General features: G+C 29.7%; 2 protein-coding genes across 4 annotated transcripts in view; one reads left to right on the forward strand and one right to left on the reverse strand.

Moving 5' to 3' along the window:
* Positions 1 to 2,297: 2,297 nt before the first annotated feature.
* subdued overlaps positions 2,298 to 21,688 on the reverse strand; it is a 34,417-nt gene continuing 15,026 nt past the window's right edge. For 2 of the 3 annotated variants that reach the window (XM_065498984.1, XM_065498985.1), the window contains 13 exons: positions 18,623 to 19,070; positions 18,477 to 18,545; positions 17,744 to 17,904; positions 14,130 to 14,298; positions 13,829 to 14,061; positions 13,195 to 13,756; positions 12,921 to 13,124; positions 11,232 to 11,487; positions 10,955 to 11,160; positions 10,707 to 10,879; positions 10,489 to 10,594; positions 2,641 to 2,779; positions 2,298 to 2,570 (listed from right to left, as the gene is read on the reverse strand). In XM_065498984.1, the coding sequence (XP_065355056.1) occupies positions 2,392 to 2,570; positions 2,641 to 2,779; positions 10,489 to 10,594; positions 10,707 to 10,879; positions 10,955 to 11,160; positions 11,232 to 11,487; positions 12,921 to 13,124; positions 13,195 to 13,756; positions 13,829 to 14,061; positions 14,130 to 14,298; positions 17,744 to 17,904; positions 18,477 to 18,545; positions 18,623 to 19,070 (2,905 nt within the window). In that variant the 3' untranslated portion in view covers positions 2,298 to 2,391. Of the gene's footprint in view, positions 2,571 to 2,640; positions 2,780 to 10,488; positions 10,595 to 10,706; positions 10,880 to 10,954; positions 11,161 to 11,231; positions 11,488 to 12,920; positions 13,125 to 13,194; positions 13,757 to 13,828; positions 14,062 to 14,129; positions 14,299 to 17,743; positions 17,905 to 18,222; positions 18,295 to 18,476; positions 18,546 to 18,622; positions 19,071 to 21,688 lie in introns of all 3 variants that reach the window. The other variant, XM_065498986.1, reaches the window with a different exon arrangement.
* LOC135949428 (uncharacterized) lies at positions 6,058 to 10,442 on the forward strand. Its single transcript, XM_065498987.1, has 4 exons — positions 6,058 to 6,259; positions 9,100 to 9,221; positions 10,040 to 10,196; positions 10,263 to 10,442. Exons 1-4 carry the CDS (start codon positions 6,058 to 6,060, stop codon positions 10,391 to 10,393), a joined length of 612 nt encoding a protein of 203 aa, XP_065355059.1. The 3' UTR covers positions 10,394 to 10,442.

Here is a 21,688-nt window from a genome sequence, read left to right on the forward strand (position 1 = left end):
AAATTTTTCATATAAAAATCGATATTTGGTGGGAAATATGAGTGATCACAGATTATTGTCCTTTTTAATCTAGGACCTCTTATTACCGATATATGAGTGATTTTAGATTTTTCATATAAAAATCGATATTTGGTGGGAAATAAGAGTGATCACAGATTATTGCCCTTTTTCGTCTAGAACCTCTTATTAAGAAAGTATGAGTGATTTTAGATTTTTCATATAAAAATCGATATTTGGTGGGAAATAAGAGTGATCACAGATTATTGTCCTTTTTAATCTAGGACCTCTTATTAAGGACCTATGAGTGATTTTAGATTTTTCATATAAAAATCGATATTTGGTGGGAAATAAGAGTGATCACAGATTATTGCCTTTTTTCATCTAGGACCTCGTCTAGGACCTCTTATTAAGGAAATATGAGTGAGTTTAGATTTTTCATATAAAAATGAATATTTGGTGGGAAATAAGAGTGATCACAGATTTTTGCCCTTTTTCATCTAGGACCTCTTATTAAGGAACTATGAGTGATTTTAGATTTTTCACATAAAAATCGATATTTGGTGGGAAATAAGAGTGATCACAGATTATTGCCCTTTTTCGTCTAGGACCTCTTATTAAGGAACTATGAGTGATTTTAGATTTTTCACATAAAAATCGATATTTGGTGGGAAATAAGAGTGATCACAGATTATTGCCCTTTTCGTCTAGGACCTCTTATTAAGGACCTATGAGTGATTTTAGATTTTTCATATAAAAATCGATATTTGGTGGGAAATAAGAGTGATCACAGATTTTTGTCCTTTTTCATCTAGGAGCTCTTATTACCGATCTATGAGTGATTTTAGATTTTTAAAGAACTGAGTGATTTTAGATTTTTCATATAAAAATTAGTATTTGGTGGGAAATAAGAGTGATCACAGATTATTGTCTTTTTTCATCTAGGACCTCTTATTAAGGAACAATGAGTGATTTTAGATTTTTCATATAAAAATTGATATTTGGTGAGAAATAAGGGAGATCACAGATTATTGTCCTTTTTCCTTTAGGATCTCTTCCTCCTCTACGATTTTATAATCATATCGCTATGGACCCCATTGTGGTCCATTGGCGATCTGTGGTGTTCTCAAGTTCAATTCATGGTTGTTGTTGTAACAGCAATGAAATGATTTAACTTGGGGCATTCCAGTTCGTAGAACCGGCTGTGCTATGCGCTGCCCTGAAGCCATGATCGTGTTTTTTTTTTTCTTTTTATTTCATTTTACCATTTAATTATTACTGTGGATTTAAAAAATAAAGAAATCATTAATTTAGGAAAAAATAATATATAAACAACACACTCATATTTTCATAATAGTTTTTTCACATAAAATATTCATACAAACACAGAGATTAAAGGGGTTACTTTGTAAATCACTTGAACTCATATTGAGAAATTTTTCGAAACAAATATAGGGAAATATTTTCAAAGTGTTTTACAATATAATAATATTAATTAAATACAAAATTTCCTTAAAATTAAAAACCGAAGTAACTTTAACACAAAATATAATTTTACAAAACAAATTCGTATAGAGTATACGAATTTGAATATTGTATTAGTTAAAGTTCGTTTTCTTGAATTTCTTTTATATTTGTTTAGTTTCTAATAGAAAATAATTCTATATATAGAATAGAAAAATATACATTTGTTTGTTAAAGTAAAGTCCTTGGAGAGATTTCCTTGATTTATAGTAATAGTTTTTTATATTTTAGACTTTTTCCTATAAAAAATAAATTAAGGCAATATGAGTTTAACATTAGAAATTAAAACAGTAAAGATACATTTGTGCTCTACATGTTTGTTTAGGAAAATTGGCACCATTCATTTACAAAACTTGTATATTTCAATAACTAAGCTATTGCAATTATTTAAATAAAAAAAAACAAAAATAATAATAATTATAAAACATGAAATGAGAAAATAAAAACAAATGATTAATATCACATTAACTGGCCGAATAAATAATAGCATCTAGAAAATAAACAAATTTTCTAGACAAGCATATTAACACTGGGCTTGCAGCCAGTTAAACTTAAAACAAGCAAAGCTAGCAAAAATAATTTAATAACTTGAGATTTAGAGAGCTTAAAATACATACAATTATATGTATATTAAAGTATATTGCCCCTGATAAAGATTCTTAACAATTTCTCTTTACAATAATTACTTTTCTTCCAGAAAAAAGCTTTATAAAAATGCAATAACAAAAAATTTAAAAAAAAAACAAAATTTGTTTCCAAAAATAAATATTCGATGATTTTCTAATGATGTTCAATGTTCTTATGCTTAAGAGTAACTAAAACAAGTCTTTAGAGCTTAAATTAAAGGATGGGTATATAACAAATAAAGCTTTAGCACGTTTCGCCTTGAATGCCGGTATCGGCATTATCACCATGTATTATCAAGTCCATTTGAGACTGGGACAATTCATTACACAATAATTGTTCTATTCTTATAAATCTGTCATTTGCATCGGGTGTATTGGACTCGGAATCTTGTAAACGCATCGAAGAACTACGTTTAGCGCGTTCTACAGAATACAAATCAAAAAAAAATTACTACCAAATGTCAAGGCATTACATGAGGAAAATTTTACTTACCAAATCTTGCTCTCCTGGCCTCTTGTTCGATAATAATTTCATTTGTTATATAGACTTCTCGCCGTATTTGATCTCTTAGTTCCACGCTCATATCGGGTATGCACCATCTCACCAGTATCATGACCAACGCTACAAAATTCTGCAAAGAAATGAATTCAAAATAGAATATACATGTGAAAATAATGCTGCAAGTGTTTGGGAATGTAGGACACAATTCAATGTTATTGATGTTTGGCTGACAAATGAGAGTATTAACCTGGTTTTATTAAATTAAAACAAATTGTTAAATTAATAGAAAAAATAGTGAAGAATGAAGCCTTACAAGGCGTTACAAGAATGTCAATTTGAACAAGAACAATAATGGAAAATTAAAAATCAACCCACCCAACAACATTTTGAGATTTCTAAAGAAAATAAGCTGATGTCAACTCATTAATATGAAATTTTATAATTTCTATTTGAAGTCTTGTTCAGTTCTAGTTCAGTTCTAGTTCAGTTCTAGTTCAGTTCTAGTTCAGTTCTAGTTCAGTTCTAGTTCAGTTCTAGTTCAGTTCTAGTTCAGTTCTAGTTCAGTTCTAGTTCAGTTCTAGTTCAGTTCTAGTTCAGTTCAGTTCTAGTTCAGTTCTAGTTCAGTTCTAGTTCAGTTCTAGTTCAGTTCTAGTTCAGTTCTAGTTCAGTTCTAGTTCAGTTCTAGTTCAGTTCTAGTTCAGTTCTAGTTCTAGTTCAGTTCTAGTTCAGTTCTAGTTCAGTTCTAGTTCAGTTCTAGTTCAGTTCTAGTTCAGTTCTAGTTCAGTTCTAGTTCAGTTCTAGTTCAGTTCTAGTTCAGTTCTAGTTCAGTTCTAGTTCAGTTCTAGTTCAGTTCTAGTTCAGTTCTAGTTCAGTTCTAGTTCAGTTCTAGTTCAGTTCTAGTTCAGTTCTAGTTCAGTTCTAGTTCAGTTCTAGTTCAGTTCTAGTTCAGTTCTAGTTCAGTTCTAGTTCAGTTCTAGTTCAGTTCTAGTTCAGTTCTAGTTCAGTTCTAGTTCAGTTCTAGTTCAGTTCTAGTTCAGTTCTAGTTCAGTTCTAGTTCAGTTCTAGTTCAGTTCTAGTTCAGTTCTAGTTCAGTTCTAGTTCAGTTCTAGTTCAGTTCTAGTTCAGTTCTAGTTCAGTTCTAGTTCAGTTCTAGTTCAGTTCTAGTTCAGTTCTAGTTCAGTTCTAGTTCAGTTCTAGTTCAGTTCTAGTTCAGTTCTAGTTCAGTTCTAGTTCAGTTCTAGTTCAGTTCTAGTTCAGTTCTAGTTCAGTTCTAGTTCAGTTCTAGTTCAGTTCTAGTTCAGTTCTAGTTCAGTTCTAGTTCAGTTCTAGTTCAGTTCTAGTTCAGTTCTAGTTCAGTTCTAGTTCAGTTCTAGTTCAGTTCTAGTTCAGTTCTAGTTCAGTTCTAGTTCAGTTCTAGTTCAGTTCTAGTTCAGTTCTAGTTCAGTTCTAGTTCAGTTCTAGTTCAGTTCTAGTTCTAGTTCAGTTCTAGTTCTAGTTCAGTTCTAGTTCAGTTCTAGTTCAGTTCTAGTTCAGTTCTAGTTCAGTTCTAGTTCAGTTCTAGTTCAGTTCTAGTTCAGTTCTAGTTCAGTTCTAGTTCAGTTCTAGTTCAGTTCTAGTTCAGTTCTAGTTCAGTTCTAGTTCAGTTCTAGTTCAGTTCTAGTTCAGTTCTAGTTCAGTTCTAGTTCAGTTCTAGTTCAGTTCTAGTTCAGTTCTAGTTCAGTTCTAGTTCAGTTCTAGTTCAGTTCTAGTTCAGTTCTAATTCAGTTCTAGTTCAGTTCTAGTTCAGTTCTAGTTCAGTTCTAGTTCTAGTTCTAGTTCAGTTCTAGTTCTAGTTCAGTTCTAGTTCAGTTCTAGTTCAGTTCTAGTTCAGTTCTAGTTCAGTTCTAGTTCAGTTCTAGTTCAGTTCTAGTTCAGTTCTAGTTCAGTTCTAGTTCAGTTCTAGTTCAGTTCTAGTTCAGTTCTAGTTCAGTTCTAGTTCAGTTCTAGTTCAGTTCTAGTTCAGTTCTAGTTCAGTTCTAGTTCAGTTCTAGTTCAGTTCTAGTTCAGTTCTAGTTCAGTTCTAGTTCAGTTCTAGTTCAGTTCTAGTTCAGTTCTAGTTCAGTTCTAGTTCAGTTCTAGTTCAGTTCTAGTTCAGTTCTAGTTCAGTTCTAGTTCAGTTCTAGTTCAGTTCTAGTTCAGTTCTAGTTCAGTTCTAGTTCAGTTCTAGTTCAGTTCTAGTTCAGTTCTAGTTCAGTTCTAGTTCAGTTCTAGTTCAGTTCTAGTTCAGTTCTAGTTCAGTTCTAGTTCAGTTCTAGTTCAGTTCTAGTTCAGTTCTAGTTCAGTTCTAGTTCAGTTCTAGTTCAGTTCTAGTTCAGTTCTAGTTCAGTTCTAGTTCAGTTCTAGTTCAGTTCTAGTTCAGTTCTAGTTCAGTTCTAGTTCAGTTCTAGTTCAGTTCTAGTTCAGTTCTAGTTCAGTTCTAGTTCAGTTCTAGTTCAGTTCTAGTTCAGTTCTAGTTCAGTTCTAGTTCAGTTCTAGTTCAGTTCTAGTTCTAGTTCAGTTCTAGTTCAGTTCTAGTTCAGTTCTAGTTCAGTTCTAGTTCAGTTCTAGAACTGACTAGATAGAATCCGAATTGTCCATTGGGTTTCACTTTTCATCCCAGCAACATTTTTTGCTAAACTTTTAAATTGTAATTACAACAAAGTATAAACACTTGTCATACTTTCAAACACCCTTACACATACACTATTAATAGACCTCAATCTCTCCAGGGATTAGGGTTATAATGAAACCTCTCAAAATGCGGTCAATTAAATTTTAAAAGAAAAAGTTTGCGCCAGCAAACAACACATGTGGTTGGGAAAAACAAATATAGAAAGAAAAACTATAGAACATACATATAAACGAACAAGATTAAAACACTTTCAATATTCATTTAATGTTGTTTTTTTTTGTGTCATAGATCAATGCACTACTAAATAGCAGAAAAAGGTCTTTCGACTTACTCGCACATCACTAAATATTATGCAGTTGCATTATGTGGCAGAACAATTATATTCGTACTTTTATGTATTTCTGTATATTCGCACACTAAACAATGTGTGAAAGAATGAAAGAAAAAGGGAAAATGTCAATGGGCCATTTGATAGATATACATATGTATGTATGTATGTAGATACAAACAGACAAATAGCTGCTAAAGTGATGGACAGATATTAGAATAGAAGTTTTTGAAAAGTATTGATGGATAACAATTCTTAGTAGCTCAAATAACGTGAAACTGATAACATCCTAAAATAAAGAAAACCAAACAACAGTTAAACGATTTTAAAAAATAATATTGGTTTAAAAAAAATATAAAAATAATAAATTAGAAAAATCAAAACATATATTGAAATATCTACTTGGATCTTTAGAAAAAACTCAGACAATATGAAACGTTTTTCTTGCTGTTTTAATCTTCGTACACTCGGTTTTAGCATAGCTGCTCTAGATATTTTAGTTTCTTTAACTGCTTTGATTTTATGCAGTTACTATTTGTATAGAGATTATTTTAATTTAACAAATTGGGCCGTTGCTTCGTATGAGAATGTGAAAATTATTGATCCTTTAAGCAATATGTTGTCATCGGTTGGTAAGTGTTTTAAATTCATAACATAAATAGCATTAAACTAAATTCAAAAATTTACTAAGAAATTGTAAAATTTCGAATGTTCTAAATAAATTATAAAATTTCAATATAAAAAAATCCTGAAAAATCGTGGAGATTTTAAAATATAATTTTACATTTCATTCGAGATTGAAATGTTACTTACATATAAATAAACTTGCAACATCAAATGTTTGCAATAAGTATTTGAGAATTTCGAAGTTAAATAGACATTTTTAAAGTTAAATAAAAAAAATTTTAAAATGTCGCTTAATTAATGGGTAAATTTAAAAATATTCAAAATTCGACTAAAAGTTGTTGAGAACATTTTCAATTTCTAATTATTAATAAATATTTTTTATTAGAAATTCAATTAAGTTGATATTTATTATATGGAATTTAAGATGTTCAAAAATTATTTAAAAATAGATTTAAAATTAAGCCAATTTTAAATGGATTTGTATTTCGATTCATAATTTATACAGTTTATATTTCTAGTGCATTTTATCAATGTTTTTAAAATAAGTGTTCGTATCAAAAAATAGGGCCTGGCTCACTAAATGTGAACGAACATTTTATTTCTTATTTTATATTGAAAATAATTTTGAATTTTTTTTATTGTTTTCAGTAAAATAAGAAAGAAAATGTTCGTTCGCATATAGTGAGCCAGACCCTTAATTTTAAACTTCAGTTTTTTTTGTTAAAAATTTCGATACTAATCAAAATTGCTACAATATAATAATAATTAATTTTTTAATTATTTTATTGAAAACAAAAAATTCCGTATTTTGTATTCCATTCCAATGTTTTAACGAAATTTAAATTTTTATTCGAAATTTTCTATTCAACTTCTTTAATAAAGTTATGTTTTAAATTTATTTTGAAAAATTTAGATTCAAAATTAAAATGTTTAAATTTAAAAAATTTCAAAAGTTCGTATTTGAAAATTTAATTGTATTTAAAAATATTCATTCGAATATTTATATTTTAAATTTTGTTTTAAATAAAATTTTTTTAATTCAAATTTTCTCTTCAAATTTCTATTGGAAATTAAAACATTGTGGGTATTCATTTCAAAAAAATGGAAAATTACACTCTGATTTTTTACACTTTTAAAAAACAAAAACAAGAAAAAAAAATCAAAAAAAAGTTTAATTTTTTTTGGTGGAATTTTTTTCATGTTTTTGTTGTGTAAAAGTGTAAAACAATCAGAGTGTAATTTTCTATTTTACATTTTTTTATTTATAAAAATTTCGAAAATTTCTATTTGATATTTAAAATACGAGTACTGTTATGTCAGAGATATTTATTCTACTTTAATATTTATATTTCAAAATCGGTTTTGAATTGAATTTTTGTTCAATATTTTTAAATTTTCAAATTAATATTTTTAATTACAAATTTCGATTTTTTTATCCCAGTTATAAATGTATTGCTAAATTTTTATTAGAATATTCGAATTATATTTCAAAATTGTATTTTTAACAAAATCACCCCTATTGGCAAAACATGTGAAATTTATGTTCCCATGAAATATCCATTTCCCTCGAAGGGAAAATTGCTATTCATTCACAATAGTTGATTTTGTTCTTAACAGATGTTTATTGTTTACAAAATTCCATCTAAAAATGTCCCATGTTGGAGTATTTTTTCACGTGATAAACGAAAAATGGGAAAAGGGTGAATATTGAAAAGCAAAATTATTTTCAATTTCGAAAATAAAAATTCGCATTTTCAATATTTTTCATTCAAATAATAAGATGTTTTTCAATTTTAAATTATTTTACTTGCTATTAAATTCTTAAAAGAAAAAATGAATTGATTTTCAAACTTTTTTAAAATGTATGCTCAGAAATAATGTTATTTCTATTCGAATATCATCAAAATTTTATCAAAAAAAAAATATATTTAATTTTTTTTTTTAAATTTCGATATTTTTTTTTTTTTGATAAAAAAAATTCGAAAATAAAATTATTTATTTTTAATTTGAAATTTAATTTTTAATACTATAAATATACCAAATTTTAGGGGTTTTTTAAACCTTTTTGAAATTTTTTATTCGAAATTAAAACATAAGTATTATAAGCAAATTTCAAAAATTGCCCAAGACTACATTTACAAATTTTTCAAATGGTTTTGAAAAAAATTTAGCCCCTATCCCAAAAATATATCTTTTTGTGATTGTTGGCAAGTTATAATTCAATGTAAACGATGTGAATTTAAGTAAAAATTGTTTTTGCTATGAAATTTAAACGATCCTAAACAATTAAAATCAAATAAATTGCTGGTTAAGATATTTGTGCGGTTAGTATTTTTAAATTTCTATAGTTTCTAAAAATTTGTATTCAAATGTTAATAATATCTGTTCAAAATTACTGAGATGTCAATTTTATTTTTATTTTAAATGGATAATGGGTGGTAAACTATTGTAAATACATAAAGCTATGTAAATTTTGAAAACTTCTAATGAAATGCTGATTCCAAGCGTTTAAATAAACTGAAAACATTAAAAATTTTATATCAATGGGTCTATTCCATAATTCGGTTTGATAGAATGATAATGTATTTCGAACTACAAACTAAATTTTTAAAATATAGATTTTTTAAATCCAGAAATTTTTTTCTACGAATCTTAAATTCATAATTTAAGCTTATATTAAAAAAAAATAGATTTTCTAATTGTATTATACAATTTTTTTTAATTGAAAACAGAGATAAATTTGGACGAAGTCGAATTCACTTCCAGAATCCTCAGTTTCATAGAATCGTGATTTGGTACAATTTTTTAATACAATTTTTTTTTTTGTTTAATTTCTTTCTTACAGTTGATTATGTGTTGCTGCATAATTTTCCAGATGCGTTTTATGTTGTTATGTCTATCATTTTGTGGATTAAATCTTTGATTAATTTTATACTAGCTTCTCTACTGATCGATGGTATTAGAAAGGTAAGTAAATAAGATCGCTTTAAGGAAAAATATTTCCAATATTTGTTTTCTTTTTGTAAGACCCCCTTTCACACTAGGCAATTTAGTTGCGCAAGTCTCTTGTCCAACAACAAAACAGAATGTAAAATTTTCTTCTCCTTAACCCGACAATACCTCTGGCATCTACAAACACAAGAGACTTGCGCAACTAAATTGCTTAGACCCCTTCTAAGCGAAAGAATTTAAATAAAAAATTGAAAATGCATTAATTAAATATCCATTTAAAAATTTCATATTAATTTATTTACCATTTAAGAACAACGGATTTCATCCGCTAACAGTCTCATACTTGTAAATATTAGCAAACGCCATCATGAAACAGACAATCTGCTGCTTTGGTTTTGCTAATATTTCACAAAATGTAATAATATTTCACAAAACAATAATTAGTAATTTGTAAACTTTTAGCTATTGTGAAAATATTATACTGCTTTTAATTCCGTTTTAGTTGGTCCATATAAAGAGAATATAGCCCATATTAAAAACGATTATTAAAATGATCAAGGTTCATAAAGCAACGGAAATTTTGTATGGAAAAAGTTCTTAATAAACCATTATTAATTTAAATAGTCGTTTTTGAATTTGGGTCCATTGAATTATGTCTATCCGAGACCGTATTATTTAGTGGAAATATTATAATTATTGTTTGAATTTTCTAACAGATATTCTTTCGAGAATTTGAAATAAAAATTCACCAAAAACGTTTGCAAAATCAAAAAATTTAAACAAAAAAAGTCTGAAAATTTCAATTGATTAAACTTTATTCTCTCTTTTCGCAGAAGCGTACCATTTGCATAGCACCCTGGCTAATAAACACTATCATATCGGTATTGGTAGAATTGACCACTTATATATTTATGGAAATGAAATATAATGAAATCGATGCGGCCACCGACAAACGTATAGTACGCAGCATAATGTTTGGCATATTTATTAGTAAGTTTTATAAATTTTCTTTAATAAAAAAAAACTATAAATTTATTTTATTTTTCAACATTTCAGTGTTCAATGTAATGTTTACTTTTGCCATTTACTGGTTGTGTAAATTTTTGAAATTACAACGACAAGAAAATCAAGTCTTACAGGATAGTATTGTGGAGGCCTCGGGAATGTTTCAGCATGTTAAGGTTTAAGACAACAACAAAAACAAATGATTGGTTTAAAATGCATTCAAAGAAATTTGTATTTTTTTTATAGAAAACAGAAAATTTTTGTTAGAAAAACTTACCTCAAATACCACAACAAAACCTAAACGACAAGCCAAGATTATATAAAATGTACTACTTAAATAATATTTATGCACTGAGGTAGGTGGTTCACGAAAATCTGCATATCTGCAAAAATAAAAAAAATTATATAAGAAATATTAATAAAATTTATAAAAAGCCCCTTAAGAAATATAAATGTTTTGTTTTAATTAAGTTATTTTAGCTTTAAATAACTTACTTGCAAGTGGAGACATTGTATTTAATAGCTAAACTAGTCATATTAGGTGAATCAAATGTACGAAATTCTGATAAAGTAAAGTTTAGATAACCATTTAATGAACCATCTTCGGATTGTAGGCCACGATAAACCCATCTAGGTATCATATCCGAGGTAAAGGCTATAATAAAACCCTAAAACCAATAAAATTAAATAAAAATATAATTAAAACTCTTCACTATCATTCAGTATAAAGAAAAAAAACTTACATTTGTTATGACACTTAGTTTGCCTATACAATCCAATATGCGATACCAGACGCCTATATCTCTAACTCGCTGCGACACCGGCCTTCTGTGGTGGGTTAAGAGTTTATTGGCATCCAAACGCATTTCCAGAATATTGTTTAGCAAAGCAAAAAAGGGTGCTAGAGGAAAGGCGGCCACAAAAATGGTTACAAAACCATATTGTAAAACTGTTACAAAGCAAAATAGTTTTAAAATTTATTTAAATGTTTCAAAGGAAGTTATAAACTTTGTATAATACCCATTTCTAAATATTCGGGAAATAGTGATCTTGGCCCCCAGTCTAGTAATTTTAAATCCCTCCACCATCTTTCGGTATCTTTATGATGATCATGTTCTTTGGGGGAAAAACATTTAGTGAGACCCACTTTTATGGCCATGATTTTTCGCCATATTTTCGGCATTACAACTTCTAAGATGGAATTGAAGGCCTGTTTGCCAATCATTATAATGGCTAGCTGGATGCACAGTTCGGTTAAACAGCCTCCAGAGGAACACTAAAAGAAAATAGTTGATGAAAATGTTATTTTGCAATTAAAAATATATTTTTTGTTCGGATTTATCATTTATCATTCGGTTTGTAATTTCTTGATTTTTCATTTGCGACTTTATAAAGTATATAGCCATGTCAGTCTTTCCGTCTGTATGTTTAAATCAACTTTCCAAAGCCCCCAAATAACTTACACACTTGATTGTGAGATCAGTATATCCCCTATAGTCCAGCATAGGTTTCTATTTGAATTCGGGAAAATCGGCAATAAACCACTACTTCGAGTTTTGATCTATGTACATCTGAATTACATTTCAAAGACCTTTACAACGTCATAAAAATTCGGACCGACAATGGGTAAAAATCGGTCAAAATTTTTTTCAACCCGAATTTTTGTTTGAGCAAAAAAATAGACTAGAGACTAGGCTAGAGACTGGACTAGAGACTAGACTAGATACTAGACTAGAGACTAGACTAGATACTAGACTAGAGACTAGATTAGAGACTAGACTAGAGACTAGACTAGAGACTAGACTAGAGACTAGACTAGATACTAGACTAGAGACTAGATTAGAGACTAGACTAGAGACTAGACTAGAGACTAGACTAGAGACTAGACTAGATACTAGACTAGAGACTAGATTAGAGACTAGACTAGAGACTAGACTAGAGACTAGACTAGAGACTAGACTAGATACTAGACTAGAGACTATATTAGAGACTAGACTAGAGACTAGACTAGAGACTAGACTAGAGACTAGATTAGAGACTAGATTAGAGACTAGACTAGAGACTAGACTAGAGAATAGACTAGAGACTAGATTAGAGACTAGATTAGAGACTAGATTAGAGACTAGATTAGAGACTAGATTAGAGACTAGACTAGAGACTAGACTAGAGACTAGACTAGACTAGAGACTAGACTAGACTAGACTAGAGACTAGACTAGAGACTAGACTAGAGACTAGACTAGAGACTAGACTAGAGACTAGATTAGAGACTAGATTAGAGACTAGATTAGAGACTAGACTAGAGACTAGACTAGAGACTAGACTAGAGACTAGACTAGAGACTAGATTAGAGACTAGATTAGAGACTAGACTAGAGACTAGACTAGATACTAGACTAGAGACTAGACTAGAGACTAGACTACAGACTAGACTAGAAACTAGACTAGAAACTAGACTAGAAACTAGACTAGAGACTAGACTAGAGACTAGACTAGAGACTAGACTAGAGACTAGACTAGAGACTAGACTAGAGACTAGACTAGAGACTAGACTAGAGACTAGACTAGAGACTAGACTAGAGACTAGACTAGAGACTAGACTAGAGACTAGACTAGAGACTAGACTATGCAAAATAGGCCCTTTTGCATTTTAGGTGACGATGAAAAAAAAAATACAAACGAAATGATAAATTTATAAAACTAAAACTTACCTCCTCTTGCCTATAATCGAATATTAAATGATAATCCGCTGGATGTCCTACAAATTTTCCCTTAAAAAAGGCTATATAAAATATGGAAGCATAATAGTTAACAAATTGCAACAGATAGATCTTCAATGTCAATGAATCGTCAAATTGAGTTTGAGTACGCCACATTTCCTTTTCGGTAAGATATTCGGCTAAATGATTGTATAACTAATATAAAGAGAAAAACAAAATTACTCTATAATTTTGTATAATTAAATAAGAAAACTTATACACTTACATAATTAAGTACATAAAGGAAACATAAATTAACAAAGGCCGCCGAGGCAGTGGCCAACATTATAGCTTTTGAGGTAGTCATGGGCGTTGAGCCAACTTTCAAAGTAGCCAACATAGACATGCGATATATGACAACACCCACCAGAGCCACAAAAGCCAAGGCTATTAGCAGTAAAACTACCGAGAAACTAAACACAGCCGCAGGGAATTTCATACGCCAAAATGGCACTGTGGGTTCTTTAATATTTGTCACATAGTCCGTGCGAGTGTTGGGTAAATGTTGTAAACGTGCCAAATATTGAGGCCTAGGATGTTCTTCGTGTACATCGAAACCCGTCAAATCCCAACGGTGAGTTATTTCGGCCGAATAACGTTTCCAAAGCTCCAGGAAGAGTGTGGCCCAAAAGGACATGAAGACAGTGAAAAACAGCGTACTAGGATTGTCAATTAAATAGGAAATTTTTGCATAAAAACAGGTCTCTCTCAGGTCCCAAAAGTTACACCAATTACACAAAGGACACATGGTAATATTGGTTTTAGAAGTTTCGGAACAAACTTCTTGGCTGGAAATTAAAAAAAAAATAATAACAATTAATTAAAAAAAAATGTTAGCAAAGAAATCCTTAATAACTTACACAGGTACATAATCCTTTAAAGTAATCAAGGAGTATATAAAACATATTACACCCACTACGGCGGCCAACATCAACATGTATGTGTAAAACCCCAGCCAGGCAAAATATAAACCAATTTTTACCCCAAAATATTCTTTGACATAATCCAGCGGCTGATAACGATACCATTTGCTAATGGAAGCCCAATTGGTACTTAAAGAATGGCGCATGGTATGCTTTTCATAGATCTCACCCTAAGACAGGATTACAGAACATTTGCTTAGAGGGAGGGATTATAAATTTGTATGTAAATGTAACTTACATCATGTAAAGGATAGGCCGCACAATATACATTGTAGGCTATTAAACGTTCTATGCCAAATGCCATTTCATCTTTATCTTTCGGTGTAAAACGTTGTCTATCCAATATGAATTGCACAATGCGAGAACGAACAGCAGGTGTAAAAAAGTTATCATGGCGTATATCAAATCTGAAAAGTAGTTATAAAGGATTAATGACAAAATATGGATAAAGTTTTCGGTTTTTTTTTTTATTTTTCAAATACGAAGGAAGTTTCATTTTATAATTATTATTGTTTATTTGCGACCCTATAGTTATATATACAGTGAATGTCACTTAAAATCGTACACCATCGTAGTCAAATTTTATTCATTAGTTTTAGAAAGTTGACGTTTTGGAAATATTTTAAAATGCTATTTTTATATTGTGTGTGCTATTACCTATCAGAAAATTGGGTATAATTTTAATTGCCCTTATCCACAAATAAAAAAATTGGGTAAGACTGTCACTGCCCAGAATATCAACGCTTCATTTAAAATCCTAAAGGCACTAAAAAATAGCAAATGATACCCTACAAAGTATTAGGATTATTTAATATTAATATTTTTTTTAATTTTTAAAGTTTTAGTTATAATTTAATATAATTGTCGAATTTAAGTGAAATATGAATTTTGTGATGTTCTTTAATTTTCATCAATATTTTTTTAACGAATTGAGGTTTTGTTAACTTTTTTGTTGAAATACATACTTTTTGTTCCAATTAATAAAATGACTTTTAATTTTTTATATAATCACCTATTATTGCCTGTATAATTTCATAATATTTTAAAAAAAATATGTTGTACGATTTTGAGTGACACTCACTGTATGTTGGATGCTTATAGGTAGGGCATCTGGGGATATTTTATCTGGCCATGCCCTGCTTTTGCCGAAATTATATCGGCGCACTTTGCGAAACTGTAACCTCCTTTCAACATAACCTAACCTTTAAGTAGGAAAGTTATCGGTTTGAAAGAAGCCTGATTTTGAGTAAAAATTTTATTATAAAAGATCCACGTTATAGGTTTGAAATAAGCTTGATTTTAAGTAAAAATTTTATTATAAAAGATCCACGTTATCGGTTTGAAAGAAGCTTGATTTTAAGTAAAAATTTTATTATAAAAGATCCACGTTATAGGTTTGAAATAAGCTTGATTTTAAGTAAAAACGTTATTATAAAAGATCCACGTTATCTGTTTGAAATAAGCTTGATTTTAAGTAAAAATGTTATTATAAAAGATCCACGTTATCGGTTTGAAATAAGCTTGATTTTAAGTAAAAATTTGATTATAAAAGATCCACGTTATCGGTTTGAAATAAGCTTGATTTTAAGTAAAAAATTTATTATAAAAGATCCACGTTATCGGTTTGAAATAAGCTTGATTTTAAGTAAAAATGTTATTATAAAAGATCCACGTAATCGGTTAGAAAGAAGCTTGATTTTAAGTAAAAATGTTATTATAAAAGATCCACGTTATCGGTTTGAAATAAGCTTGATTTTAAGTAAAAATGTTATTATAAAAGATCCACGTTATCGGTTTGATATAAGCTTGATTTTAAGTAAAAATGTTATTATAAAAGATCCACGTTATCGGTTTGAAATAAGCTTGATTTTAAGTAAAAATGTTATTATAAAAGATCCACGTTATCGGTTTGAAATAAGCTTGATTTTAAGTAAAAAAATTGTATATAAGATCCACGTTATCGGTTTGAAATAAGCTTGATTTTAAGTAAAAATGTTATTATAAAAGATCCACGTTATCGGTTTGATATAAGCTTGATTTTAAGTAAAAATGTTATTATAAAAGATCCACGTTATCGGTTTGAAATAAGCTTGATTTTAAGTAAAAATGTTATTATAAAAGATCCACGTTATCGGTTTGAAATAAGCTTGATTTTAAGTAAAAAAATTGTATATAAGATCCACGTTATCGGTTTGAAATAAGCTTGATTTTAAGTAAAAATGTTATTATAAAAGATCCACGTTATCGGTTTGAAAAAAGCCTGATTTTGAGTAAAAACTTTATTATAAAAGATCCACGTTTTCGGTTTGAAATAAGCTTGATTTTAAGTAAAAATATTATTATAAAAGATCCACGTTATCGGTTTGAAATAAGCTTGATTTTAAGTAAAAATGTTATTATAAAAGATCCACGTAATCGGTTAGAAAGAAGCTTGAATTCTCGCTTAAAAAAATTTTGATTTCTGGCTTAAATTTTCTTCACAAAAGACGCACGTTGTCGGTTTAAACGAAGCTTGAGATCTAGCTTAAATTTTCTTCACAAAAGGCCACATTGTCGGTTTAAAAGAAACTTGAGTACTGGCTTAAATTTTCTTCACAAAAGACGCACGTTGTCGGTTTAAACGAAGCTTGAGATCTGGCTTCAATTTTCTTCACAAAAGGCCACATTGTCGGTTTAAAAGAAACTTGAGTACTGGCTTAAATTTTCTTCACAAAAGGCCCATATTGTCGGTTTAAAAGAAGCTTGAGTTCTGGTTTAAAAGAAGCTTAATTTCTGGCTTTAATTTGTTTCACAAAAGGCCCACATTGTCGGTTTAAAATAAGCTTGATTTCTGGCTTAAATTTTCTTCACAAAAGACCCACGTTGTCGGTGACCCACGTTATCTGTTTAAAAGACTCACGTTGATTTCTGGCTTTAAATTTCTTATGAAAAGACTCACGTTGATTTCTGGCTTTAAATTTCTTATGAAAAGACTCACGTTGATTTCTGGCTTTAAATTTCTGATGAAAAGACCCACGTTGTCTGTTTAAAAGATCAACGTTGATTTCTGGCTTAAAATTTCATTTGAAAAGACCCACGTGTCTGTTAAAAAGACCCACGTTGATTTCTGGCTTAAAATTTGTTTCGAAAAGACCCACGTGTCTGTTTAAAAGAAGCAGGATTCCTGGCTTAAAATTTCTTTTGAAAATACCCACGTTGTCGGTTAAAAAGCTGCATGAATTCTAGTTTAAAAATTATTTTGAAAAGACCCACATTGTCTGTTTAAAAGATTCTGGATAACAATATTTTTTGAAAATACCCACGTTGTCTGTCAAAATCCTGCCACTTTGTCTGTCTAAAAGAAGCAGGATGTCTGGCTAAAAATATGTTTTGAAAATACCCATTTGTCTGTTTAAAAAAAGCTTGATTTATAGGTTAAAACTTCTTTTGACAAGACCCACGTTATCGTTTTAAAAGGACCTTGATTTCTTGATTAATGACACAAATTGTTGGTTTAAAACACTCAGGATATCCAGCATAAAATTTCTTTATAAAATTTCCATATTCTCATTTTAAAAGAACCACGATTTCTAGTATAACATTTCTTTATAAAAATCTTGCGTTGTCGATTTTATTGAAGACTACTTGCTACATTCTGACCCCTACTTATTATGCTGAGGACTTCTTTAAGTTGAAAAATTCAATTAAATATAAACATTCCTTCGAACTTGTTAAACAAAAAGTACTAAACCATTTTCAACTGTATTTTAAACATATTATTAGTGGATTCTTAAATTCTTCAATCAATTTCAAACATTGCCAAAATACAATTGAATATGTTATAGAAAACATTAAAAAGAAAGCAATACTTACAAATATTCCTTATCACGACTATAGATGGCAGTAAAACGCTGTGTGCGCCGTGGAAAATGACGTTCATCCACATAAATATGTTTCATGAAAAATGTGAAAATACCTTTAAGACTAGAAAATACACTGCGGGTAGAGCGGTTCACTACTGACATGCCGGGTATCTAAAGAGGAGAAGTGGAAAAAATATATATATATAAAAAATTTAACAATAAAACAAAAAAGTTAATAAAAATAAAAAAAGATAAACTAAAAAAAAAAAACAAATTAAACATGCCAAAAACTCAAATCAACTTAAAAAGACAAAAACAAAAATCAAAGCTAAAAAATTTCAGCCAAAGAATTTCACACTTAAAAAAACTAAAGCCAAGGAGGGAATCTCTAAAAGCAGAGGAATAATTAAAAGTGTGATTTGTTCAAACAAAATTTGTTATAGGAAAATTGTTGGTCTTTTTTAGAATTTATAAAACAATGATTCAGACCTTTCTGGAGACATTATTTACTATATTACGTAGACGACTAGAATTTGATAAATTATTCATGTTGCACTTTAACTATAATTAAAAAGATATATAAAATGAAATTATAAAATAAAAAAATGGGTAAAATGATAACTTAACAAGACCATATAAAAAAAAAATAATAAAATCCAAAAACATCATAAAAAAACTTAAATAAAAATACAATTTAGAAAAAGATAAAGTAAATAAATAAATGAAATAAAAAGAAAACTAACCTCCTTCATGGGCATACGCAGTTTTAAAATTTCAGCATAACGCCTCAATACCTCCAAGGTGGCATGTATCTAAAATAACAATAGTAGAAAACATATCAATAAATAAATATTATTTATTTTCATTTAATCACCCCCCTTCTACATACCTTAACAAAATATATATGTTCCTTCTCCTTGAACACCCTCTCAATTTCCAAACCCTCTGCCTCCAAATTTGCCTCAAATACTCTACGCTTTTCGACATGATCTTCCTCAATCACTTGTTGCTGCAGATTAACTTTATAAACCAAAACAAAATCAATTGATCGTATGCCATCGTCAAAGAATAATGAGGGATTTCGTTCATGTTTTTCAATATAATCATTTGGAGCACTCAGTTCAATTTCGGGTGGATCTTCAAATGGTGCTAGTTTCGTCATTTGTAGCGAAGTCGATGATGTTGTGGCAGGATTTCTAGTGTGGTTGTTGTTGATGTTATTAGTGTAATGATTGTGTTTTGTAAAATTGTGTATATTTGCGTTTTGAGCAGATTGTGACGTATCGCCCCCCTCTGATTGTAAAAGTAATGTAGATGTTGTACTGTCTACATAAAAACTGGAAATTTTGGAAAAAGGGAAATTTTGTTAATAAATAACGATGTAAATTTAGAGTAGAGTTTATGTAGCTTAAAAAAAGTGAATGAATGGTTATGAGTTTAAGTGTGTTCAGAGAAAACTTAACGTGTAGGTGTAAATTAGCAAACGAAATTGAAAATAAAGATTTAAATACAATAATGTTACATTTTTAAAATGCTTAAATAAATATTGTTTTTCGTCAAATTAATAATTTTTTGAAATTGTTGGCGAAATTGTTTTTTTTAATATTTTTTTAAAAATTAGCGATTTTTCAAAATTTTCCATTTTAAATCAATTTTGTCAAATTTAGATTTTTATGAAATTTTCTATGTCAGCTAATTTGACAACGAACCAACTACATTAGCGGAGTTCAGTATTAAGTGCGAATGGTATTGCATCATTGCAAATGCAAAATTGTAAATGTTTTTGTGTGTATTTTTTTATTGGATTACGGTAAAATTTTGCATTTGCAATGATGCTAGATCATTCGCACTTAACAGTGAATACCGCTAATATAAATTTATTCATAGTATTTGCCATTGTATGCTATGACCTTTTCCCATCTTTCTGGCAATATATGAATTACGAGCCAAAATAACTGCTCATATTTTGAGGCCAAGAACGAATCAAGCCAATTTCGGATAGTCTGTTCCAAAGTGAAGCATATCCCAGAGACAGCGTTCGGCATTATGTGGCTGAGCGTTGTCAGAATGGAATATAACGGCTTCATGTCTGGCCACATATTCACCCCTATCGTGAATCAATATTTCACATGAAATATTTTCCTTTTTTCGTTCATCAACTTTGTTCACGTGAAAAAATTCCCCTTGTTGTGAAATTTGTAGATGGAATTTTTTAAACAATAAACAGCTGTTACGAACAAAATCAACTATTGTGAATGTAGAGTTCATCGTGATATTCCCGATAGCATTTTTCCCTTCGAAGGAAATGGATATTTCATGGGAACAAAATTTCACATGTTATTGCCGATAGGGGTGATTATGGGCCAGACATGAACGCATGTCTGTTCGCTTCAAACGAATCAGTTGCGTTCGGTACAGGTTCACTGTGATTGTCTGGTCAGATTTCAGCAGCTCATAATAGATTTTGCCCTTTTGCTCCTATCAAATACAGAGTATTTGCTTAGCACCGTGGATATTTGCATTTAGTATCAATTCGGCTGGTTGGTCGGGCTTCACATACGATCTCTTACGCTTCGGATTATCGTAATGGATACATTTTTCATTGCAAGTAATGATTGGCTTCAATTTGTATGGTTGCTCGCAAACATTTTGAAATTGCTGCTTGAGTAACTCCCAATGATTTTAAAAGCTCTTGTTGAGTTTTTCAACAAACTTCATGGAGTAATGCCTCCAATTCTTGGCCTTCAATCTCTTTTGGATGGCCTGGGCGACCACTTCTGAACAGCACAAACGCTCACGTTGAAACCGATATGAAATACATTCACCATAAATTTGGGGAGCAATCAGTTGTATTTTTTTTTTTTCAAATTAAAGAAATAAAGAAAAACTTCCCGCATATGACGATTTCAAAAAATAAAACGTTTTTCAGGCATGTCACACATTTCGTTCGGAATGATTTCAATTCCGTAGTTTTTATTCCGATCGATTTCGTTTTATGTTCTTCAGATTTCGTGTAAATTATTAATTCCAAAAATATTTAATAATTCTGTATTTCTGATTTTAATTTGATAGCGTTTTTTATATTAAAACAAAAGTGAAGTTTTTGGTACAGAATTTGATTAAAATTTTAAGAAAAACAAATAATTACAAACAAATATCAATTCCACTTTGAAAACTGTAAGTGGTTTCATTTCGAAAGAAATTTTCGTTTTACTTTTTGTGTAGAAGCAAATTACGGAATTAATTCCACTTTCGATCGGAATGGAATTCTGTGACAGGCCTGTTTGTTTACACTGTAAATCCCCCAATAAAAATAAACTTTTTTTTGCTCTTCTGAAAAGTGATTAAAAACCACATAATACATTGATTCATTCTACGATATTAATATACTTTAAATGGTGAGTATTCTAGAACTAGCAAATATAATGAAATATTTTTTTAAGCCGGAAAAAAACTTGAAATTGTAAAAAATAACACAATACAGAAAATTTTAAACCAAAAAAATTGTTTTATTCGAAAGATCAATACATGAACAGATCATTAACATTTGAAAATGATTTCGGGCATTCTGTACGTCCAATTTTAATTTAATTTTTTTTGAACATGTTGACCTTCAAGTCTAGTTTATCAGCATAAAAAAGTCACTTCACGTAGATCCACAGGAAATAATCGGAAGGGTAAAATCGCATGACCTTGGAGGCCAATTGACAGGTACATTTTTTGAAATCAAGTTATCGCCAAATAAAACGGTGGTTGCGGTCGCAAGTAGCGCCATTCAGTTGAAACCACATCTCGCCCGGATCAATGTCATCCATATTTCAAACAAAACAAGTAAGAAAGTAAAATAATACCCTACACTAAGTAAAAGAGCAAAAACATTTTTCTTTTAAAATTTCAATAATTTATATTTTTGAGTGATTTTCGGAAGTGGGCTTGATATGGGGGCTATGACCAA

The sequence above is a fragment of the Calliphora vicina genome, chromosome 1 (genome assembly GCF_958450345.1).
Source record: "Calliphora vicina chromosome 1, idCalVici1.1, whole genome shotgun sequence".
Lineage (NCBI taxonomy): Eukaryota > Metazoa > Arthropoda > Insecta > Diptera > Calliphoridae > Calliphora > Calliphora vicina.